The sequence below is a fragment of the Myotis myotis genome, unplaced genomic scaffold (assembly GCF_014108235.1).
Source record: "Myotis myotis isolate mMyoMyo1 unplaced genomic scaffold, mMyoMyo1.p scaffold_m19_p_12, whole genome shotgun sequence".
Classification (NCBI taxonomy): domain Eukaryota; kingdom Metazoa; phylum Chordata; class Mammalia; order Chiroptera; family Vespertilionidae; genus Myotis; species Myotis myotis.
In genome coordinates this window covers 26,698,712-26,723,285 of record NW_023416316.1, presented here as the reverse complement: position 1 = coordinate 26,723,285, position 24,574 = coordinate 26,698,712, and the positions used below count along the sequence as shown (strand labels likewise).

The following is a 24,574-nucleotide window of genomic DNA, read 5'->3' as shown; positions in this document are numbered from 1 at the left end:
CCACTCTGTATAAATTACTACACCCGTTCCTAAGAGTGCCTCATAGGGAAGCCCTGCTCCCCTTCCCAGAGCTCCAGGCACAATCCTCACACTCCAATAACCAAAAGTGATGAGCACTAAGGTTTAAAAGATGATGATGATCACACTGTTTAACCAAACCTACTGCATGTGTCTTTCCAGCCAAATGTAATGTAAAAAATTTTCAACCATGCTAGGTAGCTCAATGGGTTAGAGTCATCGCGATACCCCAAGATTGCAGGTTTGATCCTCCATCAGGGCACATGCAAGAATCACATAATCCTATATAATAAAAGCTTAATATGCTAAGTGTCCAGTCGACCGGTCAGCTGTTCAACCAATCAAAGCATAATATGCTAATGATATGCTAAGGCTGCTCAACTGCTCACTATGATGTGCACTAACCAATAGGGGGCGGACAGTTGGCCAGTTGGCTGGTTGATTAGTCGCTATGACGTGCACTGACCACCAGGGGGCAGGCGCTCCAACTGGTAGGTTAGCTTGCTGCTGGGGTCTGGCCAATCGGGACTGAGTGAGACGGGCGGACATGTCCTGGAGCCCTCCAAGGTCCCTCCCCAGCTGGCCAACCTCCCGCATCTCTCTCTGGCCTGATCGTGCACCCGTACGGTCCCTCAGCCTGGCTTGCACCCTCTTGCAATCCAGGACCCCTCAGGGGATGTCGGAGAGCCAATTTCGGCCTAATCCCACAGGGGAGCACCACTCAGCCAGAAGCTGGGCTCACGGTTGGCGAGCGTAGCAGCGTTGGTGGGATCCTCTCCTGCCTCTGCGGCAGTGCTAAGGATATCTGACTGATGGCTCCCCAGGGGGACCAGGCCTAAGCCAGGAGCCAGACATCCCCCAAGGGCTGCTGGACTGCGAGAGGGCACAGGCTGGGCTAAGGGACCCTCCCCCCTCCCCCCCCCCCAGTGCATGAAGTTTGTGCACCAGGCCTCTAGTGAATGCATAAATAAGTGGGGCAACAAATCAATGTTTCTCTCTCTTTTTCTCTCCCTTCCTCTCTCTCTAAAATCAATACAAAAATATTTAAACCTTGTTGGTATCAACTATTATCCCCTCAGTTTCCTCATATTTTTTAAAATATGCTTTTACTGATTTGAGAGAGAGAGAGGAAGGGAAAGGGAGGGCGAGAAGAATTGAGCCTGCAACTTGGGCATGTGCCCTGACCAGGAATTGAACCTGTGACTTCTTGGTGCAGAGGACAAAGCTCAATTAACCGAGCCACACTGGCCAGGCTCCTCATCCATCTCCATCTCTCTCTCTCTCTCTCTCTGCTAATCCTCACCCGAGGATATTTTTTCCATTGATTTTTAGAAAGTGTGGAGGGAGGGAGGGAGGGAGAGAGAGAGAGAGAGAGAGAGAGAGAGAGAGAGAGAGAGGCATTGCTGTGAGAAGGACACATCGATTGGTTGCCTCTCACACGTGCCCTGACTAGGGCTGGGTATCAAACCTGCAACCCAGGTACAAGCCCTTGACCAGAAATGGAACCCTGTGACCCTTTGGTGCATGGGCCGATGCTCTAACCACTGAGGACTGGCCAGGACTGGACTCCTCATCTTTTAATGAGAAAAATAAACACCAATCTAATGAGGAATAAATGAATAATACAAATAAAATACTTAACTGTATGCACTGTCTATATATTCTATTATTACATTATATGTTGTTATATTACATTGCATCATATTTATCGTGTGTGTGTGTGTGTGTGTGTGTGTGTTTAAACAGGCTTTGCAGAGTCATCAACCCTCACGCTCTGGCCACCTGAAACTTCTCCCCCTTCCCAGACTGTACATGCTTTTGCTCTTCCTCTTCTCCACCTGCCACCTCCTTACTCATCCTTGTCTTTGTCCACTTCCTGTGCAGCCCCCAGAGTCTAAGCTCTGTGGCAGCAGGAGCCTTGTCTGCACCATTCAGGCATCCTAGCATCCCCATCTTCCAACTGAGGATGGGGAAACAGAGGCTCAGTGAAGCTGGACAACTTGATCAGACCACAAAGCCAATAGGTGCAGGCACCAGGTGCCAGCCCTCGCTCTGAACCACCGTACATACGACCAACATGAGTGACCTTGGCAGTGCTGCCTGAGACCCCAGACAGGCTGAGTCGGAGAGGGAGTGGCAGATGTCCCTGAGAGCATAGTCACCGGCTCTGGCTGTCCCAGCCCTTCCTCCCAGGAGAGACATTTACAGGCTCAGAAGTCTGGAAGTCTAGGTTTGAATACCCGCTTCTTCCTTCGAGACAGATCTAGGAGACCAGAGAACTCCTGTCCTCTGCTGCCCAACACGGAAATATTAACTTGCTTGTTTGTAGGGGGAAGTTCTAGTATTACAACCCAGAATTAATAATTTATTGCGAAGATTTCTTAGCTCCTCGGGCTCAAGTTCTAAAAGTGGTTCAAATTGTTGTTTTGATTTTTTAATGGGATTTCTCTCTCCGGCCTGAGCTCATCTGCCTGTGTACTCTGTAGGCAGGCAAACAGTAAAATCAGAGAGTTCCCAGCAACTCCACAGCTCAAACATTCCGCCACTTCAAGTCAGACAGCACCTCTGGTCCATCTCTCTTCCCTCCCTGCGTCAATGCCAGCTTCTCTGCCTCCTCTCGGATCCCCGTCCTGCCCAACCTGCCCTGGCCCCTTTCCCACCACAACCTCCTCTCCCCCCTCTGGGAGCTCTGCTGTGGCAAAATGCTCCTTGGTGATAATGATATTAATAACAATTGAAGTAACACTTATCAGTTGTCTGTTACGGGCTGGACCCCCTGCTAAGCCCCTTTTATGTTCACCTCATTGAATCTGTACCTCCAAAATGACACAGCTGTCTTTAACCCATTTTACATCGGAGAAAACTGAGGTGAAAGCAGTGGGAAAGCCAAGTAGGTTTAAAATAATAACCTTGCACACAAAGGGAGGAAAGCTAATGCTTGTTTGGGAAGTGATGGTGACTAGCATGCTCAACCCCAGGAAAGCAGGAAGAAGCGCACAGACTCTGAGGTAAGCCTGCAACCATGTATTATCATATTCTCCCAAGAGGCTCAAAAGCAGCATAACAGGGCTCTAGCTGGTTTGGCTCAGTGGATAGAGGGTCGGCCTGCAGGCTGAAGGATCCCGAGTTTAATTCCAGTCAAGGGCACATATCCGGGTTGCTGCTTGATCCCCAGTAGGGGCCATGCAAGAGGCAGCCAATCCATGATTCTCTCTCATCATTGAAGTTTCTATCTCTCTCTCTCCCTGTCCCTTCCTCTATGAAATCAATAAAAAAAAAAAAAAGTAGCATAACAGATGTCAAAGTCACAAGCGGCTGCTTTGGATGCCTGTGCTCTTAACCATGATGCTGTGCTGCCTCCAGGAGTCCTTTAGACATTGGTCCCTGATAACCGCTCCAATGGAAAGTACGCCTTCCTCTCCGCCCTGTGACTTTCTGGGATAGACAGGAGGGTCTGTATACTCCCTGTTCCCCAGCACCAATTCCAGGCACTGTCAACCATACCATTCTGCCATGACATCACCTCCTAAGTACTCCACACTGTTAGTAATTGCCACCTTCCCTCCTGACAGATGCCCCCTTCCTGGGACTTCCCACTGTCATCTTCACCTGCCCTGGCCCTCACTGAGCACACCTCCTTGACGCCATTGGTCTTGATCTCCATTCCCCAGCAAACCTGTCTTGCAAAAAAAAATGTTTGAAAAGATAGTTCCCCATGAATGGCCACAAGTAGGACCTTATCCTGTCATTTAGAACGGGTCCACCTCCAGGACCTCCAACCCCTGTGATCCTCCTGAGCACAACCTCTCATCCTCCTCCTTCCACACCTTCATCCTGATGAGCTGGCTCTTGCCAGGAACTCCCATAAGTTGCAGCAGGTGGATGAAGTTATCTGCCTTCTTGGCTGCTTGAAATAATAGCATCACCAATTCCATTACCCCAACCCTAGAAGTGTCTGTGTCTTCTGAAAGCGTTAGATAGGACAAGAGTCTCAAGGTCTTGGCCATTCTTACGAAATGCTATTCTTGCTAAATGTGAAAATGTAGCACAGTATTTTGCAGACCAGCGGCAAACAGGATGAGCTTGACAGAAACCCAACCCAGATAAGTGTAGCTAACTGAAATCAATGCGTAATTGACCAAATAGTGTATATCAGGAATGGCTAAGCCTCCCTTGGCAGCAGCAGAGCTTTGGATATGAATCCCGTCTCCTCTACTTGCTACAAGTGAATGAAATGATCTTGCCACAACCAAGTCTCCTGCCTCTTCTGTCCCCTTGTGACACTGCTGTCATTCATTTCACTTATCCACATGTTATAATCACCCCATGCTCTGTTACTATTATAATTTTAAACAGTTACCTTTCAGGTCAGTTAAGAGTAAGAAAAATCAAAGAATTTATTTTATCTCCATTTATTCCTTCTCTGTTTCCCCTCCTTTCTTTTTGTAAGATCTGTTTCTGACATGCCATTTTTCTTTTCCCTAAAAAACTGTATTTTTAAACATTTCTTGCAAGACAAGTTTGCTGGTCATGAATTCACTCCATTTTTGTTTGACTGAGAATGTCTTTATTTCTCCTTCACATTTAGAGGATTATTTCTCAAGATGTAGGATTCTAGGTTGGTGGGGGGGTTTTCTTTCAATGCTTTAAGTATTTCACTTCACTCTCTTTTTTGTTTCTTTTAATATATTTTTATTGATTTCAGAGAGGAAGTGAGAGGGAGAGAGATAGAAAGATAGAAATATTAATCAGCTGCCACCTGCACGCCCTGCACTATCTGGGCATGTGCCCTGACCAGGAATTGAACTGGGACTTCCTGGTTCATAGGTCGACCCTCAACAACTGAGCCATGCCAGTCAGGCAACTTCACTCTCTTCTTGTCTGCATGGTTTATGACATGAAATCCACTGTAATTCTTCTCCCTATTCCTCTAAAAGTAAGGTGGTTTTCCACCTCTGGCTTTGTTCAAGATTTTCTCTGTCTTTGGTTTTCTGATGTTTGAATAGCATAGACGTAGATATCAAATATCTTGATACTTCCTGAACTCCTGCATCTGTAACATTCTCTGAGTTCCCTGCATTTGTGGCTTGGTATCTGTCATTAATTTTGAAAAGTTCTCAGCTTTTTCAAATGTTTTTCTTCGTTCTGTCTTCTCCTTCTGGTATTTCAATTATGCCTATGTTACTCCTTTTAAAATCATCCCACAATTCTTGAATATTCTGTTCTAGTGGTTTTGATTTTGTTTTTTCATTCTTTTTTCTATTTACATTTTAATTTGGGAACTTTCTATTGAACATACCTTCAAGTTCACTGATTCTTTACTTGACTATAATCTACTGGTGAATCCATCAAAGGCACTTTATTTGTTACTGTGCTTTTTATTTCTAGCATCTCCTTCTGATTTTCTTAGGGTTACTGAATTTCTGCTTACATTAGCCATCTGTTCTTTCATGCCATCTACTTTTTCCTTTAGAGCTCTTACTATATCAATCCCAGTTATTTTAAATTCCGTTTAATAATTTTAAAATGTGTGTCATAGCTGAGTATGGTTCTGATGCTTACTTTGTCTCTTTAGACTGTGCTTTTTCTTGCCTAACTTTCTGTTGAAAGCTGGACGTGATATATTGGATTATAGGAACCAAGGTAAGTAGGCCTTTAGTATGAGGTTTTATATTCATCTGACAGATCTCAGCCATTACTCTTTGTATTCTCCTGTCTCTCCAGATTTTGCAGCAGCTATTTGTCCTGCAAACTCACTTCCTGGAAGGGTCAAGACAAGTTGATTTTCAGTTTTCTCAGCTTTATTTCCTATTGTAAATATGTGAGTGACAACTTCCAACTTCTTTATATGTTAGAGCTGAAACTGGAAGTTTCTCAGCCTTCTTATTGGAATTCATTATTTACCTGTTCAGCACAAGTCTTTGAGTAGTAAACTCTCTGCATTTTTGTCTCAAAATGTCTTTATTTAACTTCCCTATTAAGTGATCATTTACCTGAGTATAGGTTAATTGTTATCTCTTAACATGTGAAGATATTTTCTAGTGTCTTCTGTAGATGTTTTAAAAGTTCCTGTCAATCTAAAAGTTATACTTTCTCTCTTACTGCTTTTATAGTTTTGTCTTTGTCTCTGATGTTCACTTTCACTACACTTTTGCCTAGACTTGCATTTATTTTTATTTAACTTGCTTGGGATTTAGAATGTCTGTTCAACATAATGATACATGTCTTGCAACAGTTGATTCTACAAATTTTTCTATTTTTTTTTCCAGAGCAACAATTATATGTATGTTGGACCTTCTCATAAAATTTAGTTTTATCTCTTACCCTCTCTTTCATATTTCCCAACTCTAGATTTCTGTGCTGCATTCCTGGCAATTTCTTCAGCTCTGTCTATCAAATCACTGCTTTTCTTTTCTTTTAAATTTTTTTTATTGATTTCAGAGAAGAATGGAGAGGGAAAGAGATAGCAACACCAATGATGAGAGAGAATCATAGATCAGCTGCCTCCTACACACTCCCCACCAGGGATTGAGCCCACAACCCAGGCATGTACCCTGACCAGAAATCAAACCTGACCTCCTGGTTCATAGGTCAACGCTCAACCACTGAGCTACACCAGCGGGGTTCAAATCACTGATTTTCTATTCAACTATGTCTTATCTTGTATTTAAAGAAATAAGTTGAATTTTTAAAATTCTGATGACTAAAATGTTTATTTCTAGAAATTTGTTTTATTCTAATCTGATTATCCGTTTTTTGTGATGTTTTATTCTTTTGTAATGTTGCTAGTCCTTTTTTCATATCTTTAGTCATTTGGTAGTCTCTTTCAGATTGCTATTTTAGGTTCTTGGAGAACTGATTTTCCTGTTATGTCTCCTAACTTGCCCTTGTTTCCTTATGTGGTTTGCAAGTTGTTAATTGTGAGCTCACCTTCAGTAGTTATCATCTGTACATACTGGATTGTAGAAGTATGTGCTTCTAATTAGCATCTCAAGAAATATAAGCCTAGTTTTATATTAATTTATTTTCTTGGGTTTCTTGTGAATGATATAAAGTGTGATACCATGTCTGTATATGGTACAGCTTGCAATTTCAGCTTCTCATGGGAAACTTTTGTTCCACTCTGAGTCCCATGTAGGTGAAATTCCTCTGCCTGTAGGTGAAATGCCTAGCATCTATTCCATGGAGAGTTTAGTCCTTCCAGGTTTCAAGTGTTTTGCAGAAGTTCATGTTCCAACTCCCATATCACATAAGTCTAAGGCCATATCCTTTGTCTCAACACCAGCATTAAACCCCAGCCCCTGTTCACAAGGAACGATATCCAGGACCAGTGCCCCGGGCCACTGGGACAACAGTTAAACACTTAAAATTCTGGCTCTGAGCTCCTTAATTCCTACCTTCTGAGGATTTCCCTCTTTTTATTTAAACCTCTGATATATCAAAATAACTTATTGTTACATTTGATCCAGTATTTCTATTGTTTGAGATGGGAGGGGAGTATTAAATTGTTCAGATTTTGTTATCAAAACCAGAAATCTAGGTTCCTTTTTTTTTGTAATTTACAAAATAATAAAGGCTTGGAGTTTTTAAAGACCTTTGTGAATAGCCAAATTTCTCAAGCCAAACTTCCAGTGCACTCTCAAAACAAACACGCTGTAAAACTGAAATTACCTGTTCTATTGACTTTTGTTTATTGCAAAAACTGGTTAACCTTGTTCAGGGGGAAATACCTCTACTCAAAAGTCAAGTTTCACACAGTACTTTTGGCTGTATCTGTTGCTCTTTCTTTATGCCACATGGCACAGCACAGGTGGTCTATGTCACTGACATAACATATCTGTAAAAATTTCTTGGATGAATGAATGAATAAATGAATGAAAGAACATCCAAGCAAAGCACAGGCAGCTCTTTGACAATTCGCTCATAACCTTTAAATCTCACATACACAGAATTTGCCTGTCATCTAAAAGAGTAGAACAGACAGGAGGAAAAATTGTAAACAAGTCAAAATAAAAACAAGAGATGAAGTTCCAATTTGTTTTATCTCTTACAGAATGTGTGATCTGGAATGGATCTCAAGGACGACCCAGCCTAATCCCCTACCCCAAAAGCAGAAACCATGACCCAGAGAAAAATGGCAATCCCAAGAGCCATCACAAAAGCCTGGGAGCCCACCCCGTGCTTTCACACTATGAAGGAACATGTTCCGTGTTCCCTTAAATATTCCCCAGTCTTCCAAATCTGGCACAGTTATTTTTTGGGGGGTAGACACCCTTCTGTCTGATCCTCAGGAAGACAAAAATACTCAGAATACTCAGCTGTTTAGAAAAAATGTTTAAACTCTTTAAGAAAAAGCAGGCACCCCCAGATAAGACTCTGGTCAGCAGAGAAAGTAAAGAAGGCCGAGGCCCCACAGAGTCTGGGTAATTTTCAGCCTTGGGTCATGTTGAGATGATGACAGTAGAAGGATAGGGGAGAGTATGGCTGGTCTAGAGACAGCCTGTACCTCTAGAGATCTAGGGAGCAAGAATTCCAGCATTGCCATTATCTCATTCCAGAGGCAAGATGACATCCAAGTTAAATGTTGTCTAAGCATCTCAGCTCAGAAAGAGGAGGCTTCTACCTCCACGCCTCATGCTGGGAAGAACTGGAAAAAGAACTCCTACCTTCTCCCTGCTACTATCACCCTCTTGTAGCTCCTCCCATGGGAGAAGTCACTCATCTGACTGGTCAGAGCCCAGGACATTCACGGGGCCATGTTTACCTCTGGGCTGCACCACTGTGCCTCGGGTTCAGAAGTCCTCCTCCAGGTTATCAGGCTTCCAGCTGGAAACTAGGTCAGACCGTGCCTGCTTCCCAGGAAAGGCCCAGCCATGACCTCACTCAATTCCATTTTCTCCATCTGCAACTGGGTGAATGAGTCATCTGCTTCTTTAATCTCTAAAACTCTTGACTCTTCTTCCCTTCAATACCCAAGTTCCATAACACACCAAGCCCTCATCAGAGAAGTCAAATGCAAACCATTAAATTCTCCTCATCAGAATTGAGTTGATGGAATTGAGTTGATGGTAAAGTATATGCCTGTAGATAGAAGCTTCTCCAATGAGGGGAGAGGGGGAAGCATTTTTCCCACAGGTACCTTGGGTGGCAGGAGGTCACAAATCCCCTAAGTAGTAGCATATCTTTCTGGAGCATCAAACTGAAAAATCTAGGAATGGCTACCTCAGAGTATCTGTGATGTTTTTTAATGTAAGCTGGGCTATTAGAAAGGCTACAGTCTTTCGCAGTGTGTGTGTGTATGTGTGTGTGTGTGTGTGTGTGTGTGTGTGTGTGCGCGCGCACCAGCTCACAGTCTGTGGCCCCCTCAAACAAAGGAGAAGCCCAGCCCATATGGGGCAGCGAGGGGTCAGGTCCGGCCGCAGTTAGAGCATCTTGTGGGCAGGCAGAGGGACTGAAGGGTCGTGGTGGGGATAAAGGGCTGAGGTTGGGCTTCAAGTTGGAGGAAACCCTGAGGGGCTCTTATGTGGGGAACAGAGATCCCACAGTAGCAGCAGAGACAGGACAAGAGGCAGGAGGCCCAGTGAAGGGTGCTTCCAGGTGAGCAAAGTAGTCCAGACTGGAGACTGAGGGCTCTTTGGGGCACACCGTTCTCAGAGCAAATCCAAACCTCCTCACCCACATATTCCAGCCCTCTGGGATTTAAGTCGCCTCCTGCTTCTCCAGCCCCTATCCCTGACCTCCTTTCACTCACCCTGCATTCCAACCTCCTAGGCCAGCTTGCAGTTCCCTGCCACACCTGCATTTCTTCAAGACTTGGCCCACACTGTTCCTTCCGCCTAGAATGCCCTCCGCAGCCGACTCTACAATCTCCACAGATCTGGATTCTGCCCCCCTCTCAAGGCACAGCACTAAGGACACCTCCTCCAGGGAGCCTTCCCACTCTCAGCCTGTATGCCTGTCTCCTCACATCCCACCCCCACTCTCCTGGTGGACACAGACCCACTACACAGGGACATGAGCTCCCTAAAGAAAGAAACCATGTCCAGCACCTCATCTTTCCCCCACAGTCCCAGCCCTTTTTCTGACTCAGGTAGGCAGGTGCTCAAGGCCATCCCCAAGGACCAAACTCATCATGTTCAAAAACTCAAACCAGCCCCTTCCCGGGAGTAGGAAGCCCACAGGGGTAGGCAATGCTCGCCCAGGCCGACCAGCCCAGGGAAATCCCACTGTGCAGAGGGCAACGCAGCATATGAGAGCAGGAGGCATTTCTGGTGGCTTTCTCTGCTAGACAAGGGACAGGCCATCTCCCAATTTAACCCTCCGTGACCTTTGAACTTCCCGGGAGGTCAGCAGCACGTCCCCCTTCCCCAGCTGTCTTTCTGTCTCTGGCCCAATGGGAGGGAGGGCCCTGGGCCCGTTCCATTTTGTGCCCGTATTGATCTGTTGGCAGCAATGGGCTGGATAATTAGCCAGGAATTAGGGTTTCTATTACAGCCAGGAGGCTGCTCCAGCTGATTTATCACCTGAATAATTTACTGTGATTGAAAGGAAATTAAAATGAACTCCATTTGACAACTGTGAGCTTTTATGGGCTTTAGTGAAGGCTCAAAGCCAGATTAATAGCCTGGTGTTGGTTAATAGTCTGCCGAGAGTAAATACGGCAGGCTGTGCTCGGTGGCAGCCTTCCTGCGAGGCCGGAGGAGACCAGCTCCCGCCAGGAGCACAGCGCCCACGGCAGCGTCAACTCGAGTTTTACTGAAACAGATTTCACTGTGCGAAACAGAAATGCGCGCGCACACGCATGACGCCACCAGCAGTTGTTACTTGTTTTCCCCTCTTCTCCTCGAAGGTGATTTTTACTCACTCCACATGTAGGGAGAACAGAATTGCTTTTTCAATAACCATTTTGAAAAGGAAGTGTTTCATTGCCCCAGGAGTGTGTGCGCATTAACCCCTTCCAGCCAGGGTCAAGGGTTTACTAAGTTTCCCTGTAAAAGTGAGAGGCCTGGGCCCATCCACCCGGGGTCGATCTTGGGGGGAAAAGCAGCAAGGGGAGGGTGGGCTCTGAGCTCAAGGAAGTGACTGGCAGGCCCCTAACCTGGCCCTGAAGAAGGTTCTTCCCATAGGCGTTTGGGTGGGTGATTAGGAGGATTTGACCACCCAAGCCTATGGCAAGTCTCTGAAGGTTCTGGAATAACAGGTGAACTCTGTGTGCAAAAGGCCGATGCTGAAAACCAACCAATCAGAAAACTGGCTTCTAGAGTCTTTGGGGAACATGAAGACAGAAGGCAAGACGTCTTATATAAGATGAAAACTAAAGATCCTGGGGTCAAGTTCTAGCTCTGTGGCCTCGACAAGTCCCAGAAGCCTCCTGGGCCTGAGCCTGGGAGGAACACTCTGGAAAGAATGTTCCAATCTGTATAATGGGGCTCACCAATCTTGCCCAGCCTGCTCAGCAGACACTTACATGGAGAGTTCAGAGAGAGAAGGGATGTGAAAGGTCTTTGAAAACTGCACAGTGTCATGCATAGGTGAGGGAGATCACTGTTGTTACTGCCGCCGCCACTGCTGCTGTTATTATCACAATTACTGCTGCTGGAGATATGGACAATGAATTCCAAAGAAAAAATGACTTACCCACCAGGGCAGAGCCAGGACTCAAGTCAAACTCCAACTCCAAGGCCAGCAAATGCTCTTTCTCCCCGACCAGGCTGCTCAATGGATGAAACCGACAGCAAGGCCCGCACCCAGGCCACTAGCCCTTGGAGTCACAGTTCCGCTCACAATTGAAGGGGCCAGCTTCAGTGGCCAGAGCTCCAGGCCCCCTTCCTTGCCCGCTCAGGGGCTCACAAGGCAAGGCGAAAGCAAGCATGAGGGGGCTCAAGGAACCTGTACCCTTGGCGTGCCTGCCTTCCCAGCCTGCAGCCCTTGCTCGGACCATCATTTGTCCAAAGTGATTGGGAATCAGGAGCAAGGGTACGTCATTCATAGTCCAGTGCCTGTGTGTGTGCCCGGCAGCCCTGCAGCCTCACCTTCCATCTCTCCTCATTACCGCACATTACCGGGAGGTGAAGCAGATTAACCAGAAAGCCCTGAGTCAGTCATTATCCCACCACAAGGTTCATCTGCAGGCCCCGCCTCAGCCCACAGTCAGAGACAGGCCTGCAGCCGTATCCGCTCATTCTGAAGGACACCGCACAGCAAGACTGCTAGAAACAGCCCTCAGGATGTTTGTAATTCAGGTCTCCTTTCCAACAGGCCCCATCTCTAGCCACCTGTCCCCCAACACCTCCTCCGTAACATCCCCCTTGGTGCTCCTCGCTGAGGCACTGTCTCCATTCATCAGGGCTACAGAACCTTCTCCCTTGCCTTGCAAAGTCTGAATCCATCATATTACCCCCTGGGAGCTGGTGCCTGATTCATCCTCCCTCCCCTGGGAGCCTGACACTGTGCCAGACTCACAGCCCAGAATGCAAGAACAATGTTGGCTAAATGAGCACATGAGTGTCTGAGCAAGGGAGTGAATGAATGGACACACGGGTGGACTCCTCCCAGTTATGAAGCCCTGTAGTCTCTGCCCAGTCTTTCTGGGCATCCTAAACCAAATAAACTACGATTCAGATTCTGAGTTTCCATGAGGATCATGGGAAACACAGAGGGACGCAGTCGCTGAGGCTGAATGTTTGCACTGAGAAAATAAGGGATACTAGAAGGCTGGTGCCAGCACGCTAGAGGCTTTGTGCCTGGGCCCTTGCTCCTCACCACCCACCGACTGGATGACCTCACACAAACCCTGTGCCCGCTCTGGACCTCTTAAGGTGGAGGATGAAAGCTTGCAAGCGCTAAAACTATGTGCTCTTATCAATGGTTGGAAAATAAATTTTCTTCCAGATTCTGGAGGGAAAAGTAGGCTTCATCTAAAGAAATTTTCCTGACTGAATTCCTCTTCTTTCTCCTCCTGCGTCAGGTGAGATGTGGCTCTGGCCATATTTCAGAAGGGCCCTGGGCAGTGGGAGAGGCTGTTTGTGATGGAAACAGACTCTTCTCCCTACAACCCAGCAGCTAGAGGGTGAGGCTCAGGTCTGCCCGACCCATACAACGGTCATTCCCAGAGGGGAAGGAGGAGACTTTACTCCATTTGTAGGAGAAAGACCAAAACCCTGACCACAGCCTACTTGGCCAGACCTACTCTCCAACATCACCACCCACCCCTCTGGGCAGCATGGCCCCTAAAGCACAGCCTCTGGGTTTCTTTCTGTTCTTTACTCCTTCTCCCCCTCTCTCTTACCCCAGGGCCTTTGCACTTGCTCTTCCTTCTGCCAGACACAATCTCGCACACCCAGGTCCCTTCTCCTGATTCAGCCCAACCCCTTCTGGGCTCAGCACAAATGCATTTCCCCTTCAATCTGGCCCAGTCTCTGCTTTATGCTTTTGAAAAACCTCAGACATCCCCTCCTCAGCACCTAGCACATCTGTAATCCACAACTCTTTGGGTTATTCTTATTGTGATTCTTCCACACATCGGTAGACTCTCCAAGGGCAGGTCCAAGCCTGTCTCATTGATGAATGTACCTCTAGTATTCGGTTCTGTGCCATGCACATAGTAGACACTTATCAATGTTTGTGAAGTGAATACACGACTTGCTGTGTGGTGAGAGGTGGCCAGACTGCCATAGGATGGTGGCCCTGAGGCCTTGCACACTCCTCATCACCAAGGTCTCCTCTGGCACCTCCCCTCTCCACGGAGCTTGTGCACACAGCCTATGTGACTTTGAATGGCTCTTTCAGAAAATTCCAGAAGCATCATCTAATCAGCAGGCAGAGGAAGCTCAGCGCGGCCAGTCCTCACCACCAGGACGGATGGAAAAGTTCTGAGAAAGTCATTGCTCAGAGGTCTCTCCGACTCGCCCACCATGTGGGAGCTCTCGGCAGGCAGCGGTCATGTCTGAACAGCGTGTGCCAGCAAGGAAACCCGCTCAGGGCCTAGCATAGCCTGTGCATCAGGAACTAGTCTCCTGAATTGAATCTGGCCCTTATCCAGGCCCAAGAGCCTCTCACTGGGCAGACCCTTTCTGGTCCCATCTCTGTGACCATAAGCAGAGACTGCTTCTCTCCAGGGCAGAGCAGGGGGGCTGCTCAGCAAGGGGCCTCCTCCTGCTTCCTTCCCTCTCTTGCAAATGACTCAGCTGGGTGTTGGTCCAATGAGACACTTCTCATTTCCAGACTCTTGGATCCAGCCTCTAAAAGCATGACAGGGCAACCTGACGAGAGGGCTGACGGTGGGTACCCACCAGGACCACCATAACAAGGCCGTAGGGTGCTTACAGGATTCCCCTTCACCCTGACAGGATAATGACCTGAGACCACCTCAAGCGGCCCTAAAGGTCATTACACCCCCTGGGAAAGGCCGCCATTCAGCAATGGCAGAGCAGCCAGACAAGTCACGTCCCCTCCTGGCCGGCAGGAAAGACAGAGGCACCAGGGCAAGAAGTTGCCAGAGCCTCGAACAAGTCCTCCTGACCTCGTGGGATGCTGTGACCAGCCGAGTTTGGCCGAGAACAAGGAGAAGCCGCCTCTGAGTAGAGCTTGTTGTTCCTACCCACACGCAGCCAGGCACCTGGGGAGGACACCCAGGCCTGCGTGTGGGGAGAGGTGTGGCAGGCTGTGAGTCGCGGGGCTTACCTGCTCAGGCTTGATGGGCTCCGTGGTGGTGAAGATGTCCGAGTAGTGCTGCCTCTCAAACACGCGGTCCAGCACCTCCAGCTGCTGCTGCGTGAACAGGTCTCCCCGCATCTGCTTCCGGAGGAAATCTCTGCCCGGCAGTGAGTGACCGTTCGGCACCGGAGACTCCTGAATACCTTTGATGGGCATGAGAGAGGAAGGATGAGTGCGGCTTACACAAGTTGCTGAAGAAAGACTTGGCAGACCCTGAGACTGGGAAGAGGCCCTGAGAGAACCAGGAGCTCAGAAGCAGACAAAGGGGTCCTGGCCAAAGTCAACCTGCTGGTTAGTGCACAGCCAGCCTTCCATAGCCACGTGCTAGGCACTGTGCAAAGCCCTTTGTGCATGCATCATCTCATCTAATCCTCACTATGACCCCAATGAAGACGATATTATTTTCCCATTTTTCAGATGAAAAAATTGAGGTCTAGAAAGATCGAGTGATTTGCCTGGGAGCTGGATCTCAGGTTGACCAGAGGCTTAATCGGCAGGTGCCACTGTCTCTCTTGCACTGACATTCCCCCAGGGGGGTACAATTTTGTCCCAGAGTTCACGCCACTTCCCAGGTCATTTGCCGCTACACTATTAGGAAGGCTCTTAGGGAAACAGATACTCTCATACATTCTGGTGGAAACTTATTGGTCACAAACCTACGACAGACAATTTGACAAAAATCTCTCAAGACCACAAGTGCACATTCCCTTTGATAGAGCAACTGCACCTCTGGGAATTTATTTTATAGTTGGACTTACACATGTGGGAAGTGACATAGGTTCAGGTTCTAGTAGCAAAAGACTGGAAACAACCCAAAGGTTTATGTTGGAGGGACTGGTTAAGTAAGTCATAGTGTGGCCACACCCTTGAATACTGTGTGGCTGAAAAGAGGAAAGAGGATGTCCTTTGTGAAGAGATATGGAAAGAACTTCAAGATACATTATTATATGAAAAATAAATAAGTGAGAAAAGCACAGTATGCAGATTACAACCTATTGTGTAAAATTGGAGAAAACAGGATTTTATATAATGCATTATAAATTTATATATAATATACATCCTATCAAATAAGGAGGTAATATGCTAATTGACCCTCACACTATCGTAAAGATGACAGTGCCCACAGCCAATAAGGAGGGAATATGCTAATTGACTGCCCTGCTCTCAAAGATGGCGGCACCCACAGCCAATAATGAGGCAATATGCTAATTGATTGCCCGCTGTCAAAGATGGCAGCGCCCACTCCCCTCAGCCCCACCAGGGTGGCAGGCGTGTGGCAAGGCCAGGCCCACCGCTCTGCGCGCCTGCTTCTAGAGTCCCCCAGTCTCCTCAGCCCCCCGGCCGCCCAGGGCTGCCCGAGGCTCAGGTAACCAGGGCTGGCTAAGGCTTGCGCTGTCGGCAGTGGCAGCAGCAGAGGTGTGATGGGGCATCGCCTTCCCCTGATCACCGGGTCGCCTCCCACCCCTGAGGGCTCCCAGACTATGGAGGGGGCAGGCCGGGCTGAGGGACGCCCCCCCCCCCCACTCCAGTGCATGAATTTTCACGCACCAGGCCTCTAGTATATTAATATATGTTATATAGCTATTAATAAGATACATTATAATTATGTAATTATATAATATATACTAATATACATATACAATACATTCCACATAATGCATATATATATTAAAATACATATAAAATGCACACGTGCGCACACACAAAGGAACTCTGGAAGAACATGAGAAACATTCCGAGTGGTTACCCACTCAGGGAGGGAGAAACTAAGTGGAGGTAAACAAAGGGGAGGGAGAATTTTTCATCGCATGTTTGTTCTGTTTTGTTTTAGAACTTTAAATGTATTGTCTATTCAAAAATGCAAATTAAGAAGAAAGTACAGGGGAAACCAAGATGGCGGCATAGGTAAACACCAGAGTTAGCTGCCTCGAACAACCACTTCAAAAATACAACTAAAAGACGGAATGGACATCGCCCAGAACCACAGGAAGACTGGCTGAGGGGAAATTCTTCAACTAGAAGGAAAGAGAACAGCATAGGAGACTCAGAGGAGGCGCAGTGCGGAAAATACAAAGGTGCGGAGGTACGCGCGGAGCGGGCTGGTAGCTGAGGGCGCGGTTGTCGTTTTCAATCGGGAGGGAGTCTCAGATTCTGAGCTCCAGTTCTGGGCGAGTCTCTAGGGACCCAGACTCAAACGGGAGAAGTGGGACTGTCTGGCATCGGTCGGAACGCGAGGGCAGCTTTCTCTCCGAGGTTTGTAGCGGTTGCTGGGACTCTGAGAGGCAGAGCCTCTGGGGATGGGACTGAGAGCAGCCATAACTGCTCCCTCCACCCGCTCTGTTGATCCCGTGCGACCCGCCCCGCCCAAGCCCTGCACAGAGCCATTTGCCAGATAGCCTCAGGCAAAGGCTAGATTAGCACCTCCCTAGAGGACAGAAGTTTTCCCACTGCAGACACAGCTGATTCTCACAGCCAGTTGGCCTGGAGATCAAATCCCCCTAGTATTAACTACAACAATCAAGGCTTAACTACAACAAGACTGCGCACAAAGACCACTAGGGGGTGCACCAAGAAAGCATAAAAAATGTGGAGACAAAGAAACAGGGCAAAACTGTCAATGGAGGATATTGAGTTCAGAACCACACTTTTAAGGTCTCTCAAGAACTGTCTAGAAGCCGCCGATAAAGTTATTGAGATCTACAAGAAATCTAATGAGACCCTCGATGTTATGATAAAGAACCAACTAGAAATTAAGCATACACAGACTGAAATAACGAATATTATACAGACTCCCAACAGCAGACCAGAGGAGCGCAAGAATCAAGGCAAAGATTTGAAATGTGAAGAAGCAAAAAACACCCAACCAGAAAAGCAAAATGAAAAAAGAATCCGAAAATACGAAGGTAGTGTAAGGAGCCTTTGGGACAGCTTCAAGTGTACTAACATCAGAATTATAGGGGTGCCAGAAGATGAGAGAGAGCAAGATATTGAAAACCTATTTGAAGAAATAATGACAGAAAACTTCCCCCACCTGGTGAAAGAAATAGACTTACAAGTCCAGGAAGCCCAGAGAACCCCAAACAAAAGGAATCCAAAGAGGACCACACCAAGACACATCATAATTAAAATGCCAAGAGCAAAAGACAAAGAGAGAATCTTAAAAGCAGCAACAGAAAGAAACTCAGTTACCTACAAGGGAATACCCATACGACTGTCAGCTGATTTCTCAACAGAAACTTTGCAGGCCAGAAGGGAGTGGCAAGAAATATTCAAAGTGATGAATACCAAGAACCTACAACCAAGATTACTTTATCCAGCAAAGGTCATTCAGAATTGAAGGTCAGATAAAGAGCTTCACAGATAAGGAAAAGCTAAAGGAGTTCATCACCACCAAACCAGTATTATATGAAATGCTGAAAGGTATCCTTTAAGAAGAGGAAGAAGAAAAAGGTAAAGATACTAATTATGAACAACAAATATGCATCTATCAACAAGTGAATCTAAGAATCAAGTGAATAAATAATCTGATGAACAGAATGAACTGGTGATTATAATAGAACCAGGGACATAGAAAGGGAATGGACTGACTATTCTTGGGGGGGAAAAGGGGTGTGGGCGATTCGGGAAGAGACTGAACAAAAATTGTGCACCTATGGATGAGGACAGTGGGGGGGTAAGGGCAGAGGGAGGGGTGGGAACTGGGTGGAGGGGAGCCATGGGGGGGGGGAAAAAAAGAGGAACAAATGTAATAATCTGAACAATAAAGATTTAATAAAATTTAAAAAAAGAAGAAAGTACAGGATTAAATTCTCTGCGTGTTCTTTATTGTTGTTAGCTCTTAACACTGTAATAGTCTCTGGTGATGATGCCTACATGTCAATGAAACTGTTATGAATTATCAAAAAAAAAAAGGAAATGGGATGGAACATCTTTTGTGAGCCTGGGGCTTGAACTGTTCAAAATGAGAGAAAATAAGGAAGCCACTTTCCAACAAGGAAATGGCCTCGGGGCCATCATTCCCGGGCTCTCTAGGGCCAAGTTGCTCATGCCGGGCTGACGAGAGATGCTGCTGGGAGCTAGGCCCAGAGCACAGCCTCAGCCTCTGCAACTGGAAGTCAAATCGCAGGGGGAAGCAGCATGCGTCAGAGCTCTCCCTGACAGGTGCCCTTCTTACACAGGCCTCGCCCGCCCTACCTCCCCCGCCCCGCACCCTGCCAGCACACTGCTGACCTAGACTTCATTCGTCATGTCAAAACCCACCCACGTGAGGAATGAGGCCAAACCAAGGGATACCGTGTCACTGAGATGCTGCCAAAAATTGGCATTTCCCCAGTGGTCCTATCTGGGGGCTAGGGCAACGTAGGGTCTGACATTTGAACAAAGACACCAGCTTTGGGGTTCACATGAGTGTTGGCCTTTCAGAGTCCCTGGGGAGGCTGGCAGCTCAGAGCACCCCAGCATCTTCTACAAGAAGAGCCTTCACAGGTAGCTCATGAGCACCCTGAGAAAACGGACCCCAGATTAACTTTGACCAAAGAGGATACCATAGGCTGGGTCCCTGCCCTGCCCACAGGACATCATCCTCATCAATATTATGACACCCCTTCTCCTATAATGGCCCATCCCCATGAGCACCAAGACTAGCAGGGCATGGGAGCTCATGGCCCAGTCTGTGTCTGCCCAGCGTGTTCTCCCATCAGTTGGCATCCACCAAATGACCCTATCGTCAAAGGTGCTGTGCGAGTGTGCACATGTACATACACACACACACACTCATACACACATTCATACACTCACACTCATACAGATACTCACACACTCATACACACACTCATACATACACACATATACACACTCATACACACACACACTCATACACACATACTCATACACACACACTCATACACACATTCATACACTCACACTCATACAGATACTCACACACTCATACACACACTCATACATACACACATATACACACTCATACACACACACACTCATACACACATACTCATACACACACACTCATACACACACTCATACACACACACACATATACACACTCATACACACACACACTCATACACACATACTCATACACACACACTCATACACACACTCATACACACACACACATATACACACTCATACACACACACACTCATACACACACACTCATACACACACACTCATATACACACACACTCATACACACACACACTCATACACACACACACATATACACACTCATACACACACACACTCATACACACACACTCATACACACACACTCATACACACACACACTCATACACACACACACTCATACACACACACACATATACACACTCATACACACACACACTCATACACACACACTCATACACACACACTCATACACACACACACTCATACACACACACACTCATACACACACACTCATACACACACACACATATACACACTCATACACACACACTCATACACACACACTCATACACACACACTCATACATACACACATATACACACTCATACACACACACACTCATACACACACACTCATACACACACACTCATACACACACACACTCATACACACACACACTCATACACACACACTCATACACACACACACACATATACACACTCATACACACACACACTCATACACACACACTCATACACACACACTCATATACACACACACTCATACACACACACACTCATACACACACACTCATACACACACACTCATACACACACACACTCATACACACATACTCATACACACACACTCATACACACATACTCATACACACACACTCATACACACTCATGCACACACACACACGCTCATACACAATGGAAGAAGACTCCACATGCTCCTCCTCAGCTATTACTCTGGCCAGTCATCCTGGGCCCAGCCACTCCTGCCAAAGCTTGACCTTGGCCTTAGTCCAACAGTGTTCCTACCAAATTTCTCCATGTCAGAGAGACCACAACTACTCTCAAGACTTCTCTCTGTCCACCACCTTCCCTTACACTCCCCTCTCCCCATGCCCCCTCCTGCCAGCCAGGCCTAAAACTCCTAATGAAGGTTCCTGGCAACTTCCACCAAGGTCTCACCTGCCCCAGTTGGGCAGTGCCCATCTCTTCTCTCCCACCGGGGCTCCCCCATCAGACATGCCCCAGCTCTGCCCCTCCAGGAGGCCTCTCCCTGCCCGCCAGAGTCTAGGAAAGTGGAGCTTTGGCTCCACTGAGGAGGCTCAGAAAGGGTGGCTCAGCTGAGGGCTCCTGTGTGCAAGGCCACTGTCTGGTCACCGAGCAGAGCCCAGCACAGAGGAAAGACTCAGCATAGGCCAGCTCAAGTGCATGCCCTGGGGTCCTGGAGGACACAGCACACACTCCACGAAGAGGCAGCCGCACCGGGACCTGCCCGAACCTTCGGGAAGAAGACTTGCTGCATCCTGCTCTGGCTTCTGAACGTCAGCCACGCCCCCAGGGCTTGGGAGAGTGTCTTGGTGACCCAGACACTCCAAGTGGAGGACTGTGGCTGGGAAGAGCCACCTCTCCAGGCATTCACCCTGACCGTCATGGCTCCTGCTGCTCTCGCCCCGCCAGCACCTCCCCTTGCTTTCTTCACTAAGAAGGTGAATGACACCTACCCTGTCACTTTGCACAGATGCCTAAGGTCTGTCATTTCCTTATGAATACTTCAGACACTCCTCAACATATAAGCATGTATCCATCCATTTAACAAATATCGATAAAGTGTTTACTCTGTACCAGGCAATATTAAAAACAAAACCAGAGGGTCCATTGATGACCAAGAAAGGCCCTCTTTCCAATCTACAAAGGGCAGCCCACTTCAGTCACGTCCTCACACCAACAGATCTATGACTACAACTGTGACTACTGCTAAGTAGAAAAGGTCTCTGGAACTATTTACATAGGACCGTTTACAATGCGGGGGCAGGCAGGGGAGTCTGAGAGAGGAGGATGAGGGGTCAATAGGGCAAAGAGGGCAGGGGTGGGGAGAGTGTGCCAGGCAAGGAGACAGCTGTATAAAGGCCTGGAGATGAGAGGAGATAAGAGGAAAAGAGCGAGTGAGAGGGGAGACCCCAGGATACTCTAGAGAGGCAAGCAGGGGTCTGGCCAGGCAGCCATGGAGGCCCCGCCTCCCAGAGGATCCGAGGCCTTGCTGGGAGAACAGTGGGAGCCACGGGAGGGGGCTAGGAAGACAATCCCCCTTCACATTTCTCAGTCCCGGGGCCTGAATCGCTAGTTACTTTGGATGAAGCCATGCTTTCTAATTCCTGCTCCCAAGTCTCCGCTTCAGAGAGACTAGGGGCTGGCAACATGAATTTTGCATCTGTGGGCGTTTGGAGGTGATGCGTGCAGTCAGCCTGTCAGCCACAGGTGATCCACCCACAGGAGAGGTAAACCAGTCCTCATTGACGTGCACAGCGTTACCAGGACAGACACAGCCTGCAACACAAGGCCGCCTCCTCCAGGATGCCTTCCTTCATGTTCCAGCTGCTTTTCCCTCTAACCACTTTCTTCCTGGACCCTTCACTTACACTCTGCACTATTAGCTACCATGGGCGGGTGGGGGGGGAGGGGAAGGGGTGGCAGGGGAACTACAGTTAATTCATCTGTCTTCTCCACAGGGAATATTTCTGGAAAAAAATGAACAAATTAGTAATACGCGTGACAACCACCTTCACTCCACAGGTCTGGTCTGCAAATGTCAGGATCCCTCTGTCTGACCTCATTCATTCATTCCTTATTCCCTCAACCAATCTTAGTGAGCAGGCACTGTGCCAACGCTAGGCAGATAGTGATGGGCAAAACCTGGCCCAGCCCTGGTCCCCATGGAGGCATGTCCGGTAGAAGAGGCAACGGTTCATGGGAAAATAATCAGACCAGTAAAGGTAAATGTGCCAACCAACATAAATACTCTGACAAAAAGACTCATGGTTCTCAGGCTAGGGACCAGCTGATGGGCCTCTGGGTGCCGCACACAGTGGGTGCACAAACAAACAGATCATGCACAGAGACAACGACAAAAATGAGCACAAGAAAACCATCCCCAGCACGAAGGCAGGCCTGCACCTCCAGGCCTGCAGCGGAAGCTGGCGTAGTGCTCTCATCTGTGCCGTGGAGACGCTGTCTGACTTCCCTGGGGAATGTGGTCCTGGAGACAGGCTACAGAAACGCCCGGGCCCATTTCATTCCAGGGAGAAAAACCTGAACTCCCAATGTGAACGCTGTGCTTACATATATGGACAGACACAGGCAAAAGTACAAAGGTATATAGGGGGCGTGGTATCTTTAAATCTTTTTCTTTCTACTCCAAATCAAATAATATGTAATAGACCCAGTGCTGGGCTTAGTCAACCATGGCTGTCAGAATTAACATTCTGGAAGCTGGCTTCGGGGAGCAAGGGGCAGGAAAACCCGTCTCGGGGAGCAAAGAAATGCTGGCTTTAAATTTCAGGTTAAACCAATGTTATTCACAACCCGGCTTTGGAGCTAAAAGCTTTACACAGTCGGGTCTGGTCACGAAAAGGGGGAGGAAGCAAAATAGCCTCAGATCCCCATCTGTCAAAAGAAAGCTGTCTCCTGTGTGTCTTAAAAGATCATAAACCCATTGCATTTTCTTCGGAGCACAGCACATTCCGGGGTTTTGCATTTTTCTTGGAGGGTTCTGGTTTGTTTCTTTAAAAAAATCATCATGTACTTTATGTCTGCAGATGCTCGCTGGGGGGTGAGGGGGTGGAGGGGAATAAAAACAAACAGGAATCTCCATAATCCCTCTGGCATCACGGTCACTGGGATGCAAACCCTATCGGAGGCCTCGGAGCCCCAGGAAGGGAGGCTGCGGCCACAGGGCCACCATTTCTCCACACAGCCCAGCCAAAGCTGGAGCTGGAGCCAGAGCCCTCTCAGAGCCTCCTTCATCCTCGCAGTCACTCCTTGGCACGGCAGGGCAGTGGCAGGGCCCAGTGGGAAAAGGGTTGGGAGCCAGTAGACCTGGGTTCTAGCCCCTGCTCTGCCCTTACTTGCTGGGTGAGCCCAAGCAAGTTCCTCTCCCTCTCAGGGCCTCACCATCAATAGGCTAAGGAAGCTGAGTCAGTCATTTCTGTTTTCTCCTCCAAAATCGGCTGAGATTTTGTCTACTAAATAGTACTAATAGGCACTCCCTTATTTTCCCATTTTGGTAGTTGGTGCTGTCTTTGTAGGGGATCCTCCCTCCCAATGTTCATTCTACCCTTAAATGATGGCCCAAACCCACCTTTGCTTAATACTTGGTTTAGGAATGGACATGTGAAGAGAGTGGGCTGTTGGGGGGCTTCTGGGAGGGAGTCAGAGACAGGAGGAAACCTCTTTTCTTCACAGGGATACATTTGCCCTTAATCGTTTTGAAGTCGTGGAAATAACTCCCAGACGCCACCATTCTTGCTTTTAGGCACTACAACATCCCGATGCCCTCACCCAGGGTCCAAGGTCCTCTCCAGATCTGGCCTTCAGGTTCCCACAGAGTAGCCGACATCAAGCCTGTTTGCAGCTTCTTCCCCCCAGGACTCTGGCACCCACCCTGCCCCCCACCCCCCCGACCTGCCTCCCCCACGGCAAAGGAGGAGACAGAGCCAGGTCTTGGCAGGCCACCGGCCACTGCGTCTAGAGCCAGTGTGGTTGGGAAGATTGAACTGGTGTGACCTGGGACATTCCCAGCTTGAGTCAAGGGAGCCAGCGAGCTTGGGGTTGATCTCCTCAGGTGGCAGCAATGGCTTAAAAGCAGGCTATAAAGCAGAGACCAACCAAGCTCAGACCAG

General features: G+C 47.9%; 1 protein-coding gene across 1 annotated transcript in view; it reads right to left on the bottom strand.

Annotated features, from left to right (window-relative positions):
* Window positions 1-24,574, bottom strand: part of PAX5 (paired box 5) — a 157,357-nt gene that overhangs the window by 75,724 nt on the left and 57,059 nt on the right. The window contains exon 6 of the mRNA XM_036330365.1: window positions 14,701-14,876. Within this exon, the coding sequence (XP_036186258.1) occupies window positions 14,701-14,876 (176 nt within the window). The remainder of the gene's footprint in view (window positions 1-14,700; window positions 14,877-24,574) is intronic.